The sequence below is a fragment of the Podarcis erhardii genome, assembly GCF_964252035.2.
Source record: "Podarcis erhardii genome assembly, chromosome: 3".
Lineage (NCBI taxonomy): Eukaryota > Metazoa > Chordata > Lepidosauria > Squamata > Lacertidae > Podarcis > Podarcis erhardii.
The window spans coordinates 52,270,647-52,291,082 of NC_138507.1; the positions used below are offsets into that span (position 1 = coordinate 52,270,647).

The window sequence follows — 20,436 nt, forward strand, 5'->3', positions numbered from 1 at the left end:
TGACAACAGCTTTAAAACCGGAGGTTTATATTGGCTGCTCAATTTTCTTATCTCTATGACCGACGCTCTACCGTAAACCCTTTCTCATAGAAATGGTAAATGAGGACCCCTTCTACGCAGCCTGAACTTCCGATTTACCTCTGAACGTTGCCATATGCGGGGAAGGGAATTAAAAAGTGATAAAATGTTATTCCCCCCGAACTATTTAATGCTGCTCCGCCGCGCAGAATATTTCAGTACAGTGGGTCTGTGAGACAGATACAAATGCTTGCGCGTTTGTTACGTTCCAAAGCTCTGAGCCTGTCCTATCTTTTTACGCCTGTTCCCAATGCCGCCGGATATGACCTCACCACACCAGGCGTTCTTCTTCCGGCGCACATGTTCGACGGACCCACGTGGAGACGGGTGATATTTTTCGGCGAAAATGGAGTCCTTGGACCGGGTGGTGTAAGTACAGTTGTTTTGAAGCGTTGCGAAGCTTGTGCCCGTAATAGTGTGCCCGCGTTATTTTGAGGTCGTTAAGAAAATGTTTAATTGCCCTACAGGTTTGGCAGATATACAGCCTTAGGCTGGTCAGGTCCAGTTCTAAGTAAAAGCCAGTGAGCTCGATGGGATTTACTTCCCAGATTTGTGTCTTATTATGGCATAAGCGCTCGCGGACTTAAGCGCGGGAAGCACTTTCCTCATTTCGCGGATACAAAAATCAAGACATCATGCTATTGAATGACCATGGCTATAGTTTGGACTGCAGGCTTTACAAGTGTTATGACAACGTCCTTTTGTATATGGAAAGCTAAATAAGCCGTTGCCCTACTTCTTTGTTTAGGTGTAGAGCAATGAAATGTCTGGTACTCTGCAGCTATGCAGCTTTATCTGTCAAGAAGCGTATTCTAATTATAAAGGCTTATAAAAAAATGGAGTGCACAGTCCTGTTCAGATTTCAGATAAGAGAGCCCATTTCATTAGTCGTTTTAATGGCGGATCCACCTCTGTGTGTATATAAAGAATTTCTTGTAGGCAGTGTGACCGCAGAGCCATAAAATGCAAGGGTGACAATCTGACATTTCTGCATAAACGTTCTTCTCGCATCAGGCCATCTATCCCTAGGGAATTTTGGTTGCATACTAACGTGTTCAGATGACTCCAGGTTCGACCAGATCTTTATTCAGCTACATTTCGAGTTGTGTCAATATTCTTATTCTTGGAAGGCTTGGTAACAATGCTGAAATGAGGAATTGTTTTATTTGGTTGTCAAAGCATTGGACTTTGAGCCAGGGTGTAACCTAGACATACATAAAAACCATTCTGAAAATGCTTTTTTTCAAAAAGCATTTAAAAAAATACATTGACTTTTCCATAAGGCTCACCATCTAGTGTCACATTAAAACAGACTTTAAAAGTTTTATTTGCAGCTGTATAGCTGAGTCACAGGTAATATGTGTGCTTGGGTGTGTGAGGTGTAGTTGGGGTGAAAGGACAGCGTGAGGGAATTGTGCCTTTGAAAGTCCCTGTTCCTTTGAAAGAGCACAACTCCTTTAACGTTCGTGTTTAGATCCTAGTATCCAGCACTATATCATCAATCTGAAGTTAATATTCCACTTTGAAAACTTCTAACTCTTCAAAACACTATTTGTGCTGACTTTAAAGTATAAAAGCATCTTAATAAGGCTTGATTTACCACTGTAAGTAAATAAATACAGCAATAACTAAATATTAAGTATATTTAATAGAGAACACAAAATTATGGGCAGTATTCAACTACCTTATTTTTTGCCCTATAGGGCGCACTGGCCCATAGGGCGCACCTAGTTTTTTTTTGGGGGGGGAATAAATAAATAAAAATTTATCCCCCCCCCCAGCCCCCAGAACAGACTGCTATCCGCAAGCCTTGTGAGCCCGACGGGAATTCCCGCGGGCTCTCAAGGCTTGCGGACATCTGTCCGAAGCCCGGGACACGCTCCGGAGCGCGCCCCGTGCTTCGGGCTGCAGGCTGCCTCCCACTGGGCTCGCAAGGCTTGCAGATAGCTTCCTGAAGCCTGGAGAGCGAGGGGTCGGTGTGCACCAACCCCTCTCGCTCTCCAGGCTTCAGCAAAAGCCTGCATTCACCCCATAGGATGCACACACATTTCCCCTTCATTTTTGGAGGGGAAAAAGTGCGTCCTATAGGGCGAAAAATACGGTAATTTGTTGGGCTAGTGCAACAGGACTTCACCATCCCTCCCCTCATGCATGCCCCATGTCATGCCCAAATCTGCTCTGGGGGGTTGGGGCAACCCCAATATGAGGCATGCTAAGGGGAGGATATGGCAAGACGGTTTTGCCGTGCAAGAACAATCCTTGTACTGATGGGACCTTGGGCTGTGTTGAACCCAGTTTCTTTATAGATGTGCTCAAATACTTTGTGAGAGCTGACTCTGTGTCTTATAAATTCCCATGGCAGAAAGCCCAAAACTAAGAGGGCCAAAAGGTTTCTTGAGAAGAGAGAGCCAAAGCTCACAGAAAACACAAAGAATGCGATGCTAATAAAAGGTGGAAATGCTACTGCAACAATAACTGACGTGCTCAAAGATATTGTAAGTATGATTGGAATCTGTGTGTGTGAAATAATGGCTAGAGTTCTGGGTTGTGTGGGAATGTGACTTGGAGAATACATACTGGGCATTATCTTTTAAGTGAAGTCCTCCAAACGCTGGATTCCAAATGGCCTTACTTCTGTTGTATTAACAGGGTATGCTTAATCTCTGCCAATTCCAAAATTTGTTGCAGAACACTTGGGGTATGCAGCCCCAAAAATTCTTGTTGGAATGTTGATTCTAAACCCAAATCCACAGCACCTGGAATTATTGATTGTTAGTATATTTGGAGGATTTTCTGAAGCTGCTCTTTCCAAACGATCCTCTTCTGGTTCCCCCCATTTTACTTTCCTGATGAATCTATATTTACTTCATTCATTTGGAGGTCTCAGGGTGGTTTACAGCCGTATAGCTACTGCAATAGAAAGGGGCCATATATTTGGACCAAGGAGAAAAAATAATAGCGGAATGAAGAGAGAAGAAAGTCCTTTTTAAATTTTTAATATTTTAAATTTATTTTTATTAAAGATTTTCTTGATTTACAAAAGTACATGCCTTGCCTCCTTTTTCAGGTTTTACAGTCTTTCTTACAAATCAGTTACATTTGTTGTGAGACCTTAGTGTTGAGTACAGTATAAGGCTGGGGAAGAAGATGGGGGAGAGGAGGGGTGGTGTGGTGAGGTTTATATTCTTTTATATAGTGTACGTGTGGGGTTTTGTATCAACATCAACCGGGTAGGTTCTATTTCTATTCGTTTATTGTATTTCCTTGATAGTGAGAGATATGGGGGGGGGCAGGGTGTGGTTGCAGAGCTCCCTGATGGATCGATCCATTATCAGAAACCTGTTGGGAAGCACAGTACACAGTGGAATCCTTCAGGCACTCCTTAATCTGTTTTATCTGTTCAGACAAGCACTCCCCCCTTCTATTTAAAGTGATTTGTCATAGAGTGGTTCAACGTTAAAATGTTATCTCTAACTTCTATTTCCTTTTGTAGTATGCGCTGAAAAAGCCCTTTGCTGTACTATATAAAAAGTAAGTGTTTTCCCAGTTAATCTAATATGAACTTGTATGGCATAATTTAAGAGCAGCTAATACATACATACATACGTGTGTGTGTGTGTGTGTGCGCGCGCGCGCAGTATTCAGCAGTGTTAGAAACTGGAACTAGGTGCCATTTCCCCCCACTTTATATTTTAAAGAAAAAAAACTCAAAGTGGTTTACAACACATTAAAACTTCAAATAAAACTTCAAATAAAACACTCCAGAATAAAACAAATTCAAACTTCAAGAAAAATATTTCAGATCCTTCTCAAAGTAATAGTTTGCTCTCCCCGCATTTATTCAACTACTTAATTTATAGAGCTGCTCCATAGCAGAAATACTCTAGGAAGCCAGTGTGGTGTAGTGGTAAGTGTCAGACTAGAACCTGGGAGATCAGGGTTCAGATCCCCGCTCAGTCATGAAGCTCATTGGGTTACCTTGGACCAGTCACTGCCTCTTAACCTACCTTTTGGTTAATGCAAGAAGTTAAGGAAGAAATGCTTAAATGTGGCATGAACTTAACCTATCAGATTCATGGGTAAAGTATGTTGTGATGCCTTCGAAAAGGGCTAGATATATTTATGAAAATTGAGTCATTATAAACTGATCAAATGGAGCCCCTATCTACAGAAACAGATGTTGTGGGACAACCACCTTACTTGGTTAGTGTGTTGGACTAGAACAGGCATGGCTAAACTTGGCCCTCCAGCTGTTTTGGGACTTACAACTACCATCATCCCTGACTAACATGACCAGTGGTCAGGGATGATGGGAATTGTAGTCTCAAAACATCTGGAGGGCCAAGTTTGGCCATTCCTGGACTAGAACAAGGGAGGTGCACTGGCTGACCTTGGCCAGTTGCTAACTCACTATCTCAGCTTAGTCTATCTCATAGGGTTGTGTGAAGATACAAGTTGGAAACCGTGCCAGTGGCAGGTTTACAAGGGCCCTAGGGCAAGACCTCTCCCTCTGTGGGTCTGTTTCCTCTACCCATTATCATTAGATGCTCTGTGTCGTCCTTGTCATAGCTATCATCTGCTTGCATGCCAGGCAGAGAGCCAGTGGCAAGTACTGCTCCTCACCACCATCTGGGCTAGAGTGAGATGCAGAGAAGTGGGTGGGACATGCAGGTTGCAATGGTGAAGAGGAGGAGCAGGTTGTCTGTGGCCCCTTTTGGGATGTGGGCCCTTGGCAGATTCCCATTCAGGCAGGTCCTTGAGTAGAAAGAATTACACTGGCCTTGGAAGAAAGGTAGAATGTAAACAGAGTAAATAAGAGCATTTGGTTGATCTATGATAGAGTTGATATGATATATTGCATGGGCCTTTGCAGTGCCGCAGCCTTCCTTCAGGGTGTTCTGGACCAAGATTCCCAGTAAGAAGTGCCAATGGTCATGGATAATGGGAGTTGAAGTCAAAACAATTGGAATGCACCTGGTTGGGGGAAGGTTACTGTACTACACTAAATTTAAGTGGTGATGAAGCTCCTGAACTGATTAAGAGAGCAAGAGTCTTTTGACACAGTGTGCCTAAAACTTCAAAGTCGATCTTGTCGTGCCACATATCCAAGAGCCAAAAAAATAAAACCTTTCTGTTCTCTCTAGAAAAAACATTGCAAGACCATTTGAAGATCAAACCTCGCTGGTAAGTATACAAAACTTATATGTCCAATCGGAACAAATGTGCTTTCTTCATTGCATGGCTCTAAACAACAAAATAAAGATGGATTCAGAGGAGACTGATAAGCTGTGCTTGTATATGGATCCACTTCATTTTGGTTTTCGTAAAACAAACACTGCAATCTATTTTTCCTGTCACAGCAATTCTCTTAACAGTAATTCTTGGCTTCTAGGCAGAACTTGTTGAGGAGGAGACAGAGGATCCTTTATGTTTAAATTCATCAATAGCTGTGTTTGATTCTGAAATATTCAAATAAGCAGCTTCCATTCTGTATTGTGACTTGGGAAACATGACCTATTGTGAGAAGTTTTTGAAATGAGAATATTGTTTCCATAGAGTCAACCTGAATGAGGGCTGCATGGTATGCTCAAGGCAATTATGGGTAAAACAGGAGCAATCTGCAACTCCATTCTGTTTTATACCTTGCTCTATCTCAAAAACTCAGGCAGATAGCAAACATTCACCCAAGCTAAGTTGAATATCTGGGAATTTCCCTAACCTTTTCAACATAAAGTCATTAGGTTAGTGTTACCAAATGAAAGCTTTAATGGGAAACCCCGTTCTCATTTCGCAGCTGGTGTTCATTGGGTATTGTTTATGCATTTAGACATGATTCTGGAGGATCTGGATTTGGAATGTGAATGTAGTCTCTTATCTGAAAAATGCAAATAACTTTAAAATGAATGTTTATAGTGCATGTTAGGTTTCTTAATAGATGAAGAACATGTGTGATTGATTTCACATTTATTTATTTTTTAAATTAAACCTCACGCCCTTTTAATCCAAAGTTCTAGGATCCAAAGTGCCCCAGACAGTGTTTTGCACAAGGGGTGTGTATGTGGCTTTTCAGCTCCCCCATTTCAGAAGCACACCCTCCCCCATGCAAAACCCGGATTCTTCCAGATCACTATCATCAACTTTCATCAGCCCCAGGCAGCATTGCCAGTAGTCAGGGGTGTGATGGGTGTTGTAGTCCAGCAGCATCTGGAGGGCCACAGTTTCCTCACACTTGCAATAAGGCATGAGAGCTTGTGGCTGGAAAGAAAAGTTTGTAACCTCACCTTGTGGGTGAGAGAGTGTCTTGCATGTGAATTACAGAAGCAGTCTGTACAAGCAGGCTGTTTAAGAATCCTAAGAGCAAACCTAACTGGATGCACACACTGGGTTTTCTGGATTGCCACCCATGTCTCTCCTGCAGACTTTAAATAAAATGTTATAATATTCCAACAAGGCCAGTTAGGTTTGATCTTGAGATAAGCAGCTAGTTGAGTTTCCTCCTTTGGCAGGATTTTAAAGTTGCTCAGGAGCAGAACATTCTTCCGAGGGATTGGCATTCAGCACTGCAATGTGCTTTTTATGTTGCACTTTGCAAAACCTTCAACTGACGTCTTTTATTAACAGGAATTTTTTTCCAAGAAATCTGACTGTTCTTTGTTCCTGTTTGGATCACATAACAAGAAGAGGCCTAATAATCTGATAATAGGTAAAGTTGTTTCTTTTTTGTGAGTTGGAATAGATTACCAACAAAATCTAGCTAACATGAGAATAAAAAGATCAGTGCTCTTCTGCTACTTTGACCTCCTTTTTTTACAAACAAGTTTGGAGGAAAGTAACAGCAGTGTGCTTGAAAGATTCGAAGCAGAATTAGGCTTTTTCCTGTTACATAATTTGAAAGCTAGTCTGCTTTTGTAGAGATGTTGGTAGGAGAGCTCTTGGTTCCTCTGTAACTTCACTATCCTTTTTCCATGTTGATCCTACACATGGAGAGGAAGTGGGATTGGCTCTTTCCCCCTAAGTTTTATGCATGCAACAGAAGACAAGAATGGGCTGTGGGGTCTGTATTTTCAAGCAGGAACTCTTGCACAGCCACCACGCATGTTGAATCCTTGCCTTCCACCAAATGCTTGCAGGTTAGGGGAAGGGCCAGCAGAGGGCATGAGTGAGGCACTGTCACAGCCAACTCTGTGAATTCAGCCAGCGCATGTTAAAGAAAATGAGGATAGAAATTTTGGTGCACTGATTTGGTTGTGACAAGAAGAGCTGTCACAGTTTGTTTAGCACTTCTGATTTGTGCAATACTTTCTACAGTTCATTGCCTTCATCCGCATAAATATTTTGTTGGGGAGCAGAACTAGTGGCCAAGGCTATGCAGCGAGTTGGTGGCAGAGGTGATGGAAGTCTTAACTTACTGGATTTTCCAACATGCTGAGACGCCTCTCTCAAAGGAGAAGAATGCAGAGTCTGAAATGTATATCGTTTATGAAGACAAGGTTGCCGGTTACTCACAAATAATAATAATAATTTATTATTTGTACCCCGCCCATCTGGCTGGGTTTCCCCAGCCACTCTGGGCGGCTTCCACAAAGACCAAAAATACACTAAGATGTCACACATTAAAAACTTCCCTGAACAGGGCTGCCTTCAGAAATGGTTAATCGTTACCTGGCAGTACTTACATCCATATAACTTGTGGTGTTTAAATATGTACACTGTAATCCTATTGTGCATCTGTCTTTGTGCTGACTATACCTATTCAAGGAGAAGATTTGAACCACTTTCTTTTCTTTGGCAGGTCGCATGTATGATTATCATGTTCTGGATATGGTTGAACTGGGTATTGAGAAGTTTGTAGCTCTCAGAGATATCAAGGTAAGATGCTGTAAAACCAGTAGCTTATCAGTTGCTTACCAAATGGATTGGTGGCTACATATCCTTAAAATGAGGAGTGATGTGGAGAAGTACACCCAAACTATGTATTAGGCATTATTCATTCATTTATTTAAAACATACCTATATTTCCCTTCAGTTCAAAATTTCTAGGACTAAAAAAAGGCAATAAAAACAGTTAAAGTGCTCACTGAAAAGAATGACGGAAGCAGGGGAGGGGTGGTTCAGCTTAGGTTAAAAGTCATGGAAAATACAAATGCCTTTGCCTACTGCCTAAATGGATACAGTGGTGCCCCGCAAGACGAATGCCTCGCTAAACGAAAAACCCGCAAGACGAAAGGGTTTTCCGATTTTTAGCGGCTTCGCAAGACGAATTTCCCTATGGGCTTGCTTCGCAAGACGAAAGCCCATAGGGAAATCTTCGGGGACAGCGGGGAAGCGCAGCGCGCCTTCTCCTCTGTTACTGGACCTGTCCTGAAGGCTTGCGGTGGGAGGAGGGTTTTTTCTCCCCACCGCCAACATTCAGAACAGCATTCTGAATGTTGGCGGTGGGGAGGAAAGCCCTCCTCCCACCGCAAGCCTTCAGGACAGGTCCGGGAACAGAGGGGAAGGCGGCAGCGCTTCTCCTCTGTTCCCGGACCTGTCTTGAAGACTTGCGGTTGGAGGAAGGTTTTCCTCCCCACCGCCAACATTCAGAAGGCTGTTCTGAAGGCTGGCGGTGGGAAGAAAAGCCCTTCTCCCCCGCCAGCCTTCAGAAGAGTTCTCCGCAGGGCTCTCCAAGCTGTTGGAGCGGCCTGCTGCCCCTATCCGCAGCTTGGAGAGCCCTGTGGGGAAGTCCTGCAGGGCTCCCCAAGCTGCGAATGTCTGCCCCGCGCGAGGGGTGCTCTGAAGCAGAGCGCCCCTCGTGCGGGGCAGCAGCCTGCTATCCGCAGCTTGGAGAGCCCTGCGGGGAAGTCCTGCAGGGCTCCCCAAGCTGCGAATGTCTGCCCCGCGCGAGGGGTGCTCTGAAGCAGAGCGCCCCTCGTGCGGGGCAGCAGCCTGCTATCCGCAGCTTGGAGAGCCCTGCGGGGAAGTCCTGCAGGGCTCCCCAAGCTGCGAATGTCTGCCCCACGTGAGGGGCGCTCTGCTATTCGCAGCCTAGGCAGCCCTGCAGGAACTCTTCTGAAGGCTGGCGGCGGGAGAAGGGCTTTTCTTCCCACCGCCAGCCTTCAGAAGGCTGTTCTGAAGGCTGGCGGTGGGGAGAAAAGTTCTTCTCCCCCCGCCAGCCCTCAGAAGAGGTCCGGGGACAGACTGTCCCCGGACCTGGTCTGAAGGCGGTCTCCCTAGGAACGCATTAATTGATTTTCAATGCATTCCTATGGGAAACCGTGCTTCGCAAGACGAAAAACTCGCAAGAAGAAAAAACTTGCGGAACGAATTAATTTCGTCTTGCGAGGCACCACTGTATTTAACCTATCGTTTATGCTGTATGGTTTGTAGATAGTATAGGAATATGAAATTCCTTTTAGTGAGCTCTTGTCACAGACTCTTGTGGCCCTCTAGATGTTACGGGCCTACAATTCTCATCGCCCCTGACTTGGCCATGCTGACTGGGACAGATGGCAGTTGGAGTCCAGCAACATTGGGAAGGCCACAAGTTCCCCGCCCCTGACTTAATACCTAGACCTGGCGAGGCTTCTCCGTGTGAAATGCTATCAGGCAGTCAGCACAGATTAAGCCAACTAAAATATTTGTACCTTACGATAGCTATGTTTCCCTCTTGCTTGCATTGGGATTTTGTGTACTTTTTATCACTTATTTCATTGGCAGTTTTCTGAGGTGTTGCTTCTTCTCCCACTGCAACCCTTCACTTTCTAATCTTCTGATTCATTTATTTTTTAAAAAAACAAAATTAATAGAACAGCAAGTGCCCTGAAGGGACAAAACCTATGTTGATATTTGCTGGTGATGCTTTCGACATCAGTGAAGAACACAGGAGATTAAAAAGCCTTCTAATTGGTAAGTATTCTTAGTTTGCATTTTTTGTGCAGCAGAGTAGGAACTCTTGCAGTGCTGAGTCATGGAAATTTTCATATTTGGGATTTAGCCATCTGTTGGGAGTACTAAAATGTGAAAGGTTGCGGTGATTTATGTTGTTTTGTAAAGTTATGTTGAAGTTTTATCTTTCGGTCAGTAACCCAGGCGGTTTTGTGGTCATCTGTTCTTTTTTTGCAGCAGGGGGTGGGGTGGGAGAACATTGAGAATTGTCCTCCTGTGAAGAAATGAATCTGTAAGCTGAAATAGTTGCAACCTAAGTTAAAAATCAAGACCCAGTGGATTGCCTGGGAACACCTGATGCATTACAGAAGCTCAGTGAGTGTGGACTTGCTCAGGACTGTGGCTAGGAAGGCCCTGAAAGCCCTGTGTGTGTGCGCGCCCCCCCCCCTCTCTCTCTCTCTGTGTGTGTGTGTGTAGAATCCTTGGCAGATGGAAATCAAGCCTGCAAATATAACTTCAAATTCGTAGGTTTTCAAAGTCATATTGGAAGTCAGTATGATATCTAAACCCCATCACTGGTTACTACTGCCCAGTTGCCCAGTTCTTATGTCAGAAGAGAGCGACTGGATGATCAGGGAGATACAGTGGTACCTCAGGTTACAAACGCTTTGGGTTACAAACTCTGCTAACCCAGAAGTAGTACCTCAGGTTGAGAACTTTGCCCCAGGATGAGAATGGAAATTGTGCAGCGGCAACAGGAGGCCCCATTAGTGAAAGCATTCCTCAGGTTAAGAACGGTTTTGGGTTAAGAACGGACCTCCGGAACGAATTAAGTTCGTAACCCAAGGTACCACTGTATTCCAAGTCAGATGGGGGGGTCCTCCTTTTTTAGATAGAATAAAATTGGAATGGGTAATTTGTGTTTGTTTCCCTGTAGGCATTAAAATATCGAATTAAAATATTGTTGCCTAAAGCCAGTCACATTTAAAATCTTGCTTCCTATGAACATACCTCATTTCTAGCCCTGGGAATTAAAAAAACAACAACCGTAGAATATCTTCTCCTTGTGGAAGAAGTGAACAACCTGTGCAAAGTGAGTGAGATAGTTTTCTCTCCCTCTCTTTATATCTGTACAGTTCTTTCTCTCGCCCTCTTTTTCAGCCCTTCCATTCTTCCCTCTCACCTGGCTTTCAGCGTTTTGTTTCTCTTGTCAGTCAGCATTCTTTGGCTCTTCAGTCCCTGCTGGGCTGTTTTGGGGAGTTCCATTAGGTTGTTTTTCTTCTTAAAGGCTTTGTGTGTACTTGGCAACCTTAGAATTAGCTAGAATCTGCTTATACCTCCCTCATGTGATTACGCAGTACAGTTTTGGCTGCAAAATTTTGCGAGCAGGAGAAGATTAATTGACTATGTAAAGGCAAAAGAATATGAGGAGCAAGAAGTTTCCCATGAAATCATAAAGGAGTAGACTGGATTTTCTACAGTTTGACCTAAGTGGAACTGTTATTTATCTGACTGGTGAAAAATAAACATTTTGCTTTGGATTTCAGCTAAAAGTAAATGGCTTTTAAAAAGCCACTGCCCTTGTAAATATCATATTCTGCTTTTAGCCCACAGGGAATATCAAGCATCAAATAAACTCTTACCAAAGCTATGTGACCACATCAGTGTTCTTGGTAAACAACTAGGTTTCTGTTGACTTGCGAGCCATTGGCCGGTTGTGGAGTTTGCCCATTTGAGTCATGTGACATTGCTGCTGAGGGAGCACAGGGGTTGGGAAAATGAGGTCATAAGTGTTATGCTAGAACAGGAAAATTCTCCTGGCCCCTTTAAATCTTTTTTTAGGGCATGTGTGCTAGTTATACATGTGACATGGCTACAGTTTCCAGAAGCATATTGAATTTGAGACAGTTTTCTGACACTCCCCCTCTTCCTACTTTAAATAAAAGCATTGCATTCTGACAGATTGTAAATCAGTTTTGTGTGAGAATTAGTTCCTCTCCTGTGACAGCACTGATTCATTAATCTGTTGACATATTCTGAATGATATCAATCAGGAGCAAGATGAGGAATAGTTGAGCACAACCAAGAGAGATGTCACTCAAAGGAATATTACTGGGTTCTGAGGTGAAGTCAAATGAAGTGAGTCCAAGAGTATCTCTTCTGCTGTCGATGTGCAGGTTCCTCCTCTTCCCCACCTGGATAGAGAGTCCATCAGACAGACACCAGCCACCTGTTCTGGATCAAGGGACCCCCATCCATTTGGTGTAGCGTGTTCAGATTTGAAGCACCACATGTGCAACCCTAGGCACTAGAGCAGTGTTTCCCAAACTTAGGTCTCCAGCTGTTTTTGGACTAATTCTGGTCATCCCTGACCATTTGTCTTGCTAGCTAGGGATGATGTGAGTTGAATTCAAAAACAGCTGGAGACCCAAGTTTGGGAAACACTACACTACAAACAGAATTAAACGGCTCAGGATTGCAACACCTCAAGGACCACCTCTCTCCATATGAACCTGCCCGGACTCTACAATCATAATCTGAGGTCCTTATTTGTGTGCCTACTTCACGAGAGGCCTGGAGGGTAGCAACACAAGAATGGGTCGTCTCTGCAGTGGCTCCCCATTTGTGGAATGCTCTTCCCAGAGAGACTCACCTGGTGCCTTCATTATACACCTTTAGGTGCCAGGCAAAAATGTTCCCCCTTGTCCAAGCCTTTGGGTAATTAACATCCTATACTCTTTTAAATGGAGGGACACGGGTGGCACCGTGGTCTAAACCACTGAGCCTAGGGCTTGCCAATCAGAAGGTTGGCGGTTCGAATCCCCATGATGGGGTGAGCTCCTGTTGTTCGGTCCCTGCTCCTGCCAACCTAGTAGTTTGAAAGCATGTCAAGTGCAAGTAGATAAATCGGTACCGCTCCGGTGGGAAGGTAAACAGCGTTTCCGTGCGCTGCTCTGTTTTGCCAGAAGCGGCTTAGTCATGTTGGCCACATGACCCAGAAGCTTGTCTGTGGACAAACATCGGCTCCCTTGGCCAGTAAAGCGAGATGAGCGCCGCAACCCCAGAGTCGTTCATGACTGGACTTAACTGTCAGGGGTTCTTTACCTTTACTCTTTTAAATGTGTTTGCAGGACGGGATGGGGTGGGTGGGAGGTTATTGATTGGAGGGGGGTTGGTTCTTGTTTTTATTGTATATTTTGTGTTTTTCTCTTATATTCTTATGTTGTGAACTGCCCTGAGATCTATGGATGAAGGGCAGTATATAAATTAATAAATAAAATAACCCTTTTGAATAGGAATTGCATTATTTCACACAACCTTTTTATATTCAAACATAACTGCATTTTCTGCATATGTGAAACTGCTCAGTTTAATCAAAGGTGTCGACCAATATGCTCTTTCAATGTGCGTAACTTCTAAGTTTTAGCAATATTGCTGGTTATAGCTCACAGACGGTTGGTTTTTGAAGAGCACGAATTGTTAAGAAAGCAAAAGGGGAAGAAACTGGCAAGAACTTGGAGAATAATGTAATAGAACAAAAAGAATTTTCTGAAACTTAACACCTTTATGTGGATTTTGATTTAGCAGTGTTCCTGTTGCTATAGAACTTTGGACTAGTGCCAGTTTAAAGATTGGATGCCAAAAACATAGGAAAATAATATTTCAAAAGCTACCCACATAGAACATCAGTCATGGGCAGAGAAAGTTTGACATTGAAATGTCAAGAAAATATTTTCTCATTTCTTCAGTAAGAAATCTGGTATTTCAAAAGGATACATGTGAAAACGTATTAAACTGATCACTGGTATATTTGCACTTCATGCTTTTGGTTTGGCTGAAATAACCAAGGAAATGACACTGAGAAAAATACAGTTGACTCTGGAAGCTAGAAGAGAACGGAACATTTAGCACTATGCTACTTTTTAATTTGCAGTACTGATACTTGTTTTTGTTAACATGCCTTGTACTCTGCTTCAAGGCCACGTTCTTTCTGTGTTCCTGGCTGAGAGTATAGTTCAAATCCTTCTCTCACAAGCTAAATGCGGCCTCAGAAGAGTGTTATGGTCTATTCCAGTTGAACGGTTATGCATACATCCCAGCACAGGTGACTTTGTTCTAATGTGTTGCTACTGAACAGTACTATGCAAAATTGTTAAGGGCCATTTGAAAATAAACTGGGCATACCTGTCCTGCATAATTTCAGAAGTTGTTGGTTCAGGGTTGCTAATCTGAACTAGCAGCCCTTATTTGTACGGATAAGAAATTGCAGAATGTTCAAGTCGTGCTCTCTACATTGAGTTTATGGCTCTTGGGTTGGCAGGGAATGCTGCATTCTAAGCATCCTCTTCATGTCCCCAACTCTAGTCACATTTTGTTTATATTAATTCAAAGATCTTGTTTTAATTGTATCTTCTCTCCTCACCCTCTAAAAAGAAGTTAATATTCCTAAAAGAGGGATAGTCGGTGTAACTTATACAGTCCACATCAGCCCCAACCATCATGGTCAAGTATGATGGTAACTATAATCCAGTAAAATCTGGAGGACATCACATTGTCTCTCCTTGTCCTGAAACAAGCTGGACTTGAGGTTCAAATGGAGAGTCGTCTTAAAATGTACATATTGATGGTTGTTGGAGGAACTCAGTGCTCAATAGGAGATTTCATTTACAGTGGGTTTTACATCTTTGATATACCTTGAAAATGAGCACATACAGATGGTGCCCTAGGTTAGGTTGGGAAAACGCCTCCAATTTAACATTTTGAATCTCTTGTTTACGGTGCATAGATAGATCTGTGTAGTGATTATGTTTGTCCTTGGTATCAACAAGTGTAGACCAGAGATATCTTACTTGTGCTTTCCCCCCCTCATCCCTAAGTGTCAAGGAGGTGTGAGCATTACAGTAGCAATTTTGTTAACATCTTCTGATCATAATGACTGTATAAAAATAATAAAATAGCTTTTGTTTTTCTGTTAAGTTTTACCATGTTTGATATCATTACGTAGACCCAAATATCTGGAATAATGTTTCATTTCATTTAACTTGCACTATTAATAACCGAAATGCGTCAAGGCTGGGAGGCAATTCTCCAATTTGGTTGTTATAATTAGTGCCAAACATAGGGGGTGGGGGAAGTACTGTTAATCAGCCACTGCTAACTCTTATTTTCCATAACGCATAATCTCTTGCAACCTCAAAATTGTCCACTAGTTTCAGCTGTTTGGTGTGTCTGTGTGTGTGTGTGTGTGTGTGTGAGAGAGAGAGAGAGAGAGAGAGAGAGAGAGAGAGAGAGAGAGAATATATCAATCTATTTTGAAGTGAGGTGTTGTTTTCTGTTCTTTCAGTCCTAATTTTCACAAACATTGAAATATGTGGAAAACCACTGTTTTAAAGATAAAGGTCTCTAAAAGTGTATGGCTATTTTGAATCCTCCTGTTTTGATTGTTGCATGTGCACTGTTTGACCTGAACTGTTTTGGCCTAGTGGCTCTTAAAAAAAAATATTTCTCTTGTGCCAGAATATTTTGCTGGTTGACAGAATTACACATCTGGCTGCAAGTGGCGATTCTATTTGCAGATCCCTGATCTTGTTTCTTTTGGCTGTCTAGAAATGGCTCTTGCTCTTTTCCCTCTTTCAGATTTTTTCAGAGGGCCTGTTGTGCCCAGCATTCGCCTGGCAGGCTTAGAACACGTTCTTCACTTCACAGCCATTGATGAAAAAGTCTATATGAGAAGTTACAAGTAAGTCTCTCATTGCGGATTTCTTGCTCTAATATGCAATACTAACATGCTTCCTAAGAATTAGATTGTGTGAAGTGCTTTGTAGGATTGAGTTAGAGCAGGCATAGGCAAACTCTGGCCCTCCACATGTTTGGGACTACAATTCCCATCATCCCTGACCACTAGTCCTTTTAGCTAGGGCTGTTGGGAATTGTAGTCCCAAACATCTGGAGGGCTGGAGTTCACCTATGCCTGAGTTAGAGTTATAGAATCAGATTTTGAAAGCCTGTAACTTCCACACATTTAACTTGTGCGCATTCAGCTTTATGCGTGTGGCTATATGGGGGCGGGGGAGAGAGAATGGGGACAGAGTGAGAAAAATGACTTTTGGCAATGCCACCTACCATTGAGCCCAATGTGTTTTGGCTATAAGCTTTCGGTGTGATCCTTGGAATGTAACCCTTGCGTAAGTTGCGGGCTTGCTGTATATCAAAGTGAAGGTGCCTAGTTATAATTTCCCAAAATTATCAAACAACATGAACAGATTCACTGCATGCTATCATACTGGAGCCAGGTGGTTAGTGCCTCCTAGAGGTTAAGGCAGGAATGACATATTTTATAAACCTTTAAAAAATAATTTCCATCATGTTCTGCTCAAACTCTTCAGCTTCCAAATTAGTTAGGAATATGAGAAGTTGCCTTTGTACCAAGTCAGACCCAGTGGTCCTACCAGCTCAGTATTGTCTGGCAAGCAGCTCTCCAGGGTTTCAATAGAGAGTCTTTCCCAGTATTACTTGGAAATGCTGGGACTTGAACCCAGAACCCTCTGCATGCAAACCAGATGCTCAGCTATTGAGCTATGGAATATATAGTAAAAACAAAACAGCTAAACATTTGTGTAAAAATTCTACCTGTGATTGGAAAATGTGACAGTGAATGTTTTTTTTAAAAAATAAATAAATTAAGGAATGATCATACTACTAATTGATTCACCTCCAAACTAAATGACATTTAAATATATGTACTTGCTTGTAAATCTGTATGACATTCATTCTAGGGAAGCATATTTTAAGAGCAGAGCTTTAAGTTTGTGGCAGACAAGTATAACCTTGGTGTACTTTAGCACTGCAAAGTAAACAATAGCTTGCCCCAACACAGAAAAAGCAGTGCTAAATGCAGTGCAAATGGGGCCAACACATGTTGTGTCCTGCAAATAGTGATTTGCCTGTGGGAATAGCTGGTTGGAGAGGGCCACTCTTGTGCCCTTAAGGATGCATGTCATGGAACAAGGTGGTCCCAGTATTTCTGTCCACCTTAGTCCTTCCCCCAAAGTCTGTTGTTCAGCATTCATGCCCTGTGTTTTTGCTTTACTTAACATTTGCACACCAGCATTACTGAACCAGTCAATGGCATCAGGTTCAAATAGGGTAGGATTTGGTTGCTAATGAGTCATGCTCATTCTTCTCAGAAAAAAAGAGCATGTGTGCGATAGTTTCTCTCTTATTGGAAGTAAGCTTCCAGCCTGCACAAAACTCTGCAGCCTTACTGAGAAAAGCACATCGTCCAGTCATGTTGGTATTGCATCACTGTGGAATGCAAGTGAGGGGGAGGTTGATTGTTGCAAGGCATCTGTTAAACATGTCAGATGAGAAGGCAACTTGTTCTTATCTTTTTAAGAGTACTGTTGAAAAAATCTGGTTGCAAAATACCAAGGATTGAACTTGAAGACATGGGGCCATCGCTAGATTTGGTGATGAGGAGGACCCATTTGGCCTCAGATGATCTTTACAAGTTATCTCTAAGACAGCCCAAAGCTCTCAAGGTATGTTGGCACATCTTTACACCCCTGAAAGCTTTTCCATAAGAAAAGAGATATGTAGATTTCTTGTCTTCAATGTTTACCTTTTATGTAATCAGCAATTTGTTGTCTGTTTCCATGTTCTATTACATCATCCATTAAGCTTTGTCCTGTTTTTCCTATGATCTTTAGTAGGTTTTTAAAAGATTCCTTGACATCAGGCATGTTTTGAATCTGCATACCACTGTTAGGTCTCTAATTTAATTGGAATTATTTGGATGCGGCCTTAATTTGGAAGGTCACTGCTGCTAGTAATTCATATTGTCACTAGTGCTCTGTTAAATAGCTGTCTCTTCCTGTAACTCCCAAATCACTGCTTCTGGAGTTTTCTGCCAAATGAAACCTTATGCCTGAATGGAGTTTTAGGGGGTGGCTCTTCTAAGTTAGTAGTTTGTGAGTTGCATCCAATCTTGGTTTTTGTCCTTAAATGCAACTGTTTTGAAATGTAACAAGGGATGGTGGCATTATACAAATGCTAGATGTCAGTCTAGAGAAACTGTAATGCTTTCTTATTTTCCAGCCAAAGAAGAAGAAAAATATTTCCCATGATGTCTTTGGTACAAAATATGGACGGATCCACATGCAGAAACAGGATCTGGAAAAATTGCAGACCAGGAAAATGAAGGGTTTAAAGAAGAGGCCAGCTGAAAAGAAGACTGAAGATGGAAAGAATCCAAAGAAAGTAAAGTTAGAATGATAGGCTGCATCTGGACTGAGCACTTGAGCTGGCTGCTCCTTTGATTTATTCATTTAAATGCCATATACTTCTGAAATTTATTTTGAATGGGTTTTCAGGCAAAACTACTTGGTTGTTCCTGGAAGGCAGGGATGTTTTAAAGGGAGGAAATGAATATATATTGCTTAATTTTTGGGCAAGTTTCTTCTGATAACCACTTGAAACAGATACTGCCAGCCATTGCTTCCAGCAGTGGCTTCCAGCCATTCAGGATGACTTGTTCTACTCTTCATTCTCTTCCCAGCCCCTGTTGCCATAAAGTTTTCAGAATATGGCATTTATGTTTGTGCTTTTAAAGACATTATCATCACAGACATGAGCAGAAATACATCTGTACTCTGGATTTTTTAAAAATAAACATATTTGGATATTCATCACTGGGAAAGCCATTACCTAGTTCTGGGGGGATGTGTGTGTGTGTGTGTTGTTTAGAGCATCAGCAAATTGGCTTATGGCTGTTATATTGAACTACAAAATTCTGTCTATATAAACAAAGAATTCCAGGTTGTTTTGACCTTTTCATCCTATCCTTGGATTTTCCCCTAATCAGGCTGTGCTTTGTCTACCCTTGCTATTGCTTACATGATAAGCTAGCCTGGGTTGGAAAAGAATAAAATGCAGAGCCCAGTATTTATACCAAGAACTTTTCTCTTTCAACTTTTTTTTTAAGCAATAAACAAATTAATAATAATTTAATGTTTGAATTTGAGGGGTTGGAAGACTATTGTAACTGCAATATTTCATTTGACTTCTATGGTTTCTTACTGGGATAGTGTTGTTTTTCCAGTTCTGTTGGAACAGTTAGCATCTGAAAAGCAGACATAGTTCACAGGTTTCCCTACTATGGTGAAATGCATTTCTATTTAAACTACAGGAATTGTTTCTAAATAGCCAAGGATGTCAAACTGTCTTACATGCTTCTCAACAAGATGGAAATGTACAGTTTTGATTTACTTCCATTCCTTAAACTAATTGCAGAGGTGTTGCAGCTTCGGTCTTAAAACTTGGGTTATGAAACAAGTTGGCACTTTCTGTCAGTTTCCCAACCTTCTATAAATCTCACTCCTGAGGCTTCTCTTTTAGGATACCAGACCAGCGGATCACCGCACCCCTCTAACTGGTTTGGGATTACTCTTCTCTCTCCAGAAGATCTATCCCTTCTCACTGAATGGAGACCCAAGTAGAGTCTTCCTTCATCACTCCCGCTTCTCCTTTCTCAAATTCAGCTTCCTAGTTCTCATTTGTCTGTATGCTCTTAGAAGACACCAGCCCCTGTCTGTTAAACTAACACTCAGCTCAAACACTTCCTTCTCTGGCTGAAAATCTTCCCTCAGGGCGAATTACACACAGCTCAGAGGCTATACTCCTAACCAGCTGAACACCAGGGACCCAACTCTCAACTGCTTCTCCCCCCTCCCAAAATGCTGTCTCTGCCCCCTCTGGCTAGCTGTACCTGCAGCCAATCAGAGTGAGGTTTCCAGGCCAGCACTCTGCAAACTTCCAGACTCTGGCCTACTTGAGCTTTCTGTCACACCAGCCTTTCCTCTGAGGAGCTCAAGGTGACATACATGCTTCTCTCTTCCACCATTTTATCTCCACATCATAGGGTGGTTAGGCTGGAAGGCAAAGGCTGGCCCAAGGTTACTGGGTGATTTTAGGGGATATAGGGAGGCTGCAAAGGGAAGAAAAGGTCCTGTTCTACAAGTGGATGTCCACTCACACTACATTCGAAGCCACCAATATGAATTAGCACATGTAAATATTATGCAGATCTTTGTCTTTGTTCTGGTGTTCTGTGTTGAGATGCTTTCTTCCTAAAGCTAGGTGATCTTCTCAAATGAAGGGTAGTAAACATCTTGGGAGAATAGATATTGGCTCCTTTAAACTTTAGCGGCCTGTAGCAGCTATGTCACTTTTGGTATTTTGCAGGTGAAGTACTAGCAGCGCTTAATACAAAATTTGAAAGTACAATTAACTGTTTTTTAAAAAATAAAAAAGACCAGTTGAGCATCTCAGTCAGCCGTGCAGCTTTTCACATAATATTTCTTGCTTGTAGTACTTCAATTATCTAATTTCCGTACATATAATACCAAAAAAAAAAAAATCCCTAAGGCACATCAATTAAACTCCTGGTGTGCTAATAAAACAGTAATAAGCTTTTAATTTCTTTAAGTGCTCAAG

The 20,436-nt window shown here is 42.3% G+C and overlaps 1 protein-coding gene across 1 annotated transcript; it reads left to right on the plus strand.

Moving 5' to 3' along the window:
* The first annotated feature begins 301 nt into the window (after positions 1-301).
* RPF2 (ribosome production factor 2 homolog) lies at positions 302-18,629 on the plus strand. Its single transcript, XM_081857398.1, has 10 exons — positions 302-447; positions 2,441-2,573; positions 3,572-3,609; positions 5,223-5,262; positions 6,700-6,781; positions 7,871-7,947; positions 9,864-9,963; positions 15,580-15,682; positions 17,339-17,483; positions 18,040-18,629. Exons 1-10 carry the CDS (start codon positions 425-427, stop codon positions 18,214-18,216), a joined length of 918 nt encoding a protein of 305 aa, XP_081713524.1. The 5' UTR covers positions 302-424; the 3' UTR covers positions 18,217-18,629.
* Positions 18,630-20,436: the final 1,807 nt, after the last annotated feature.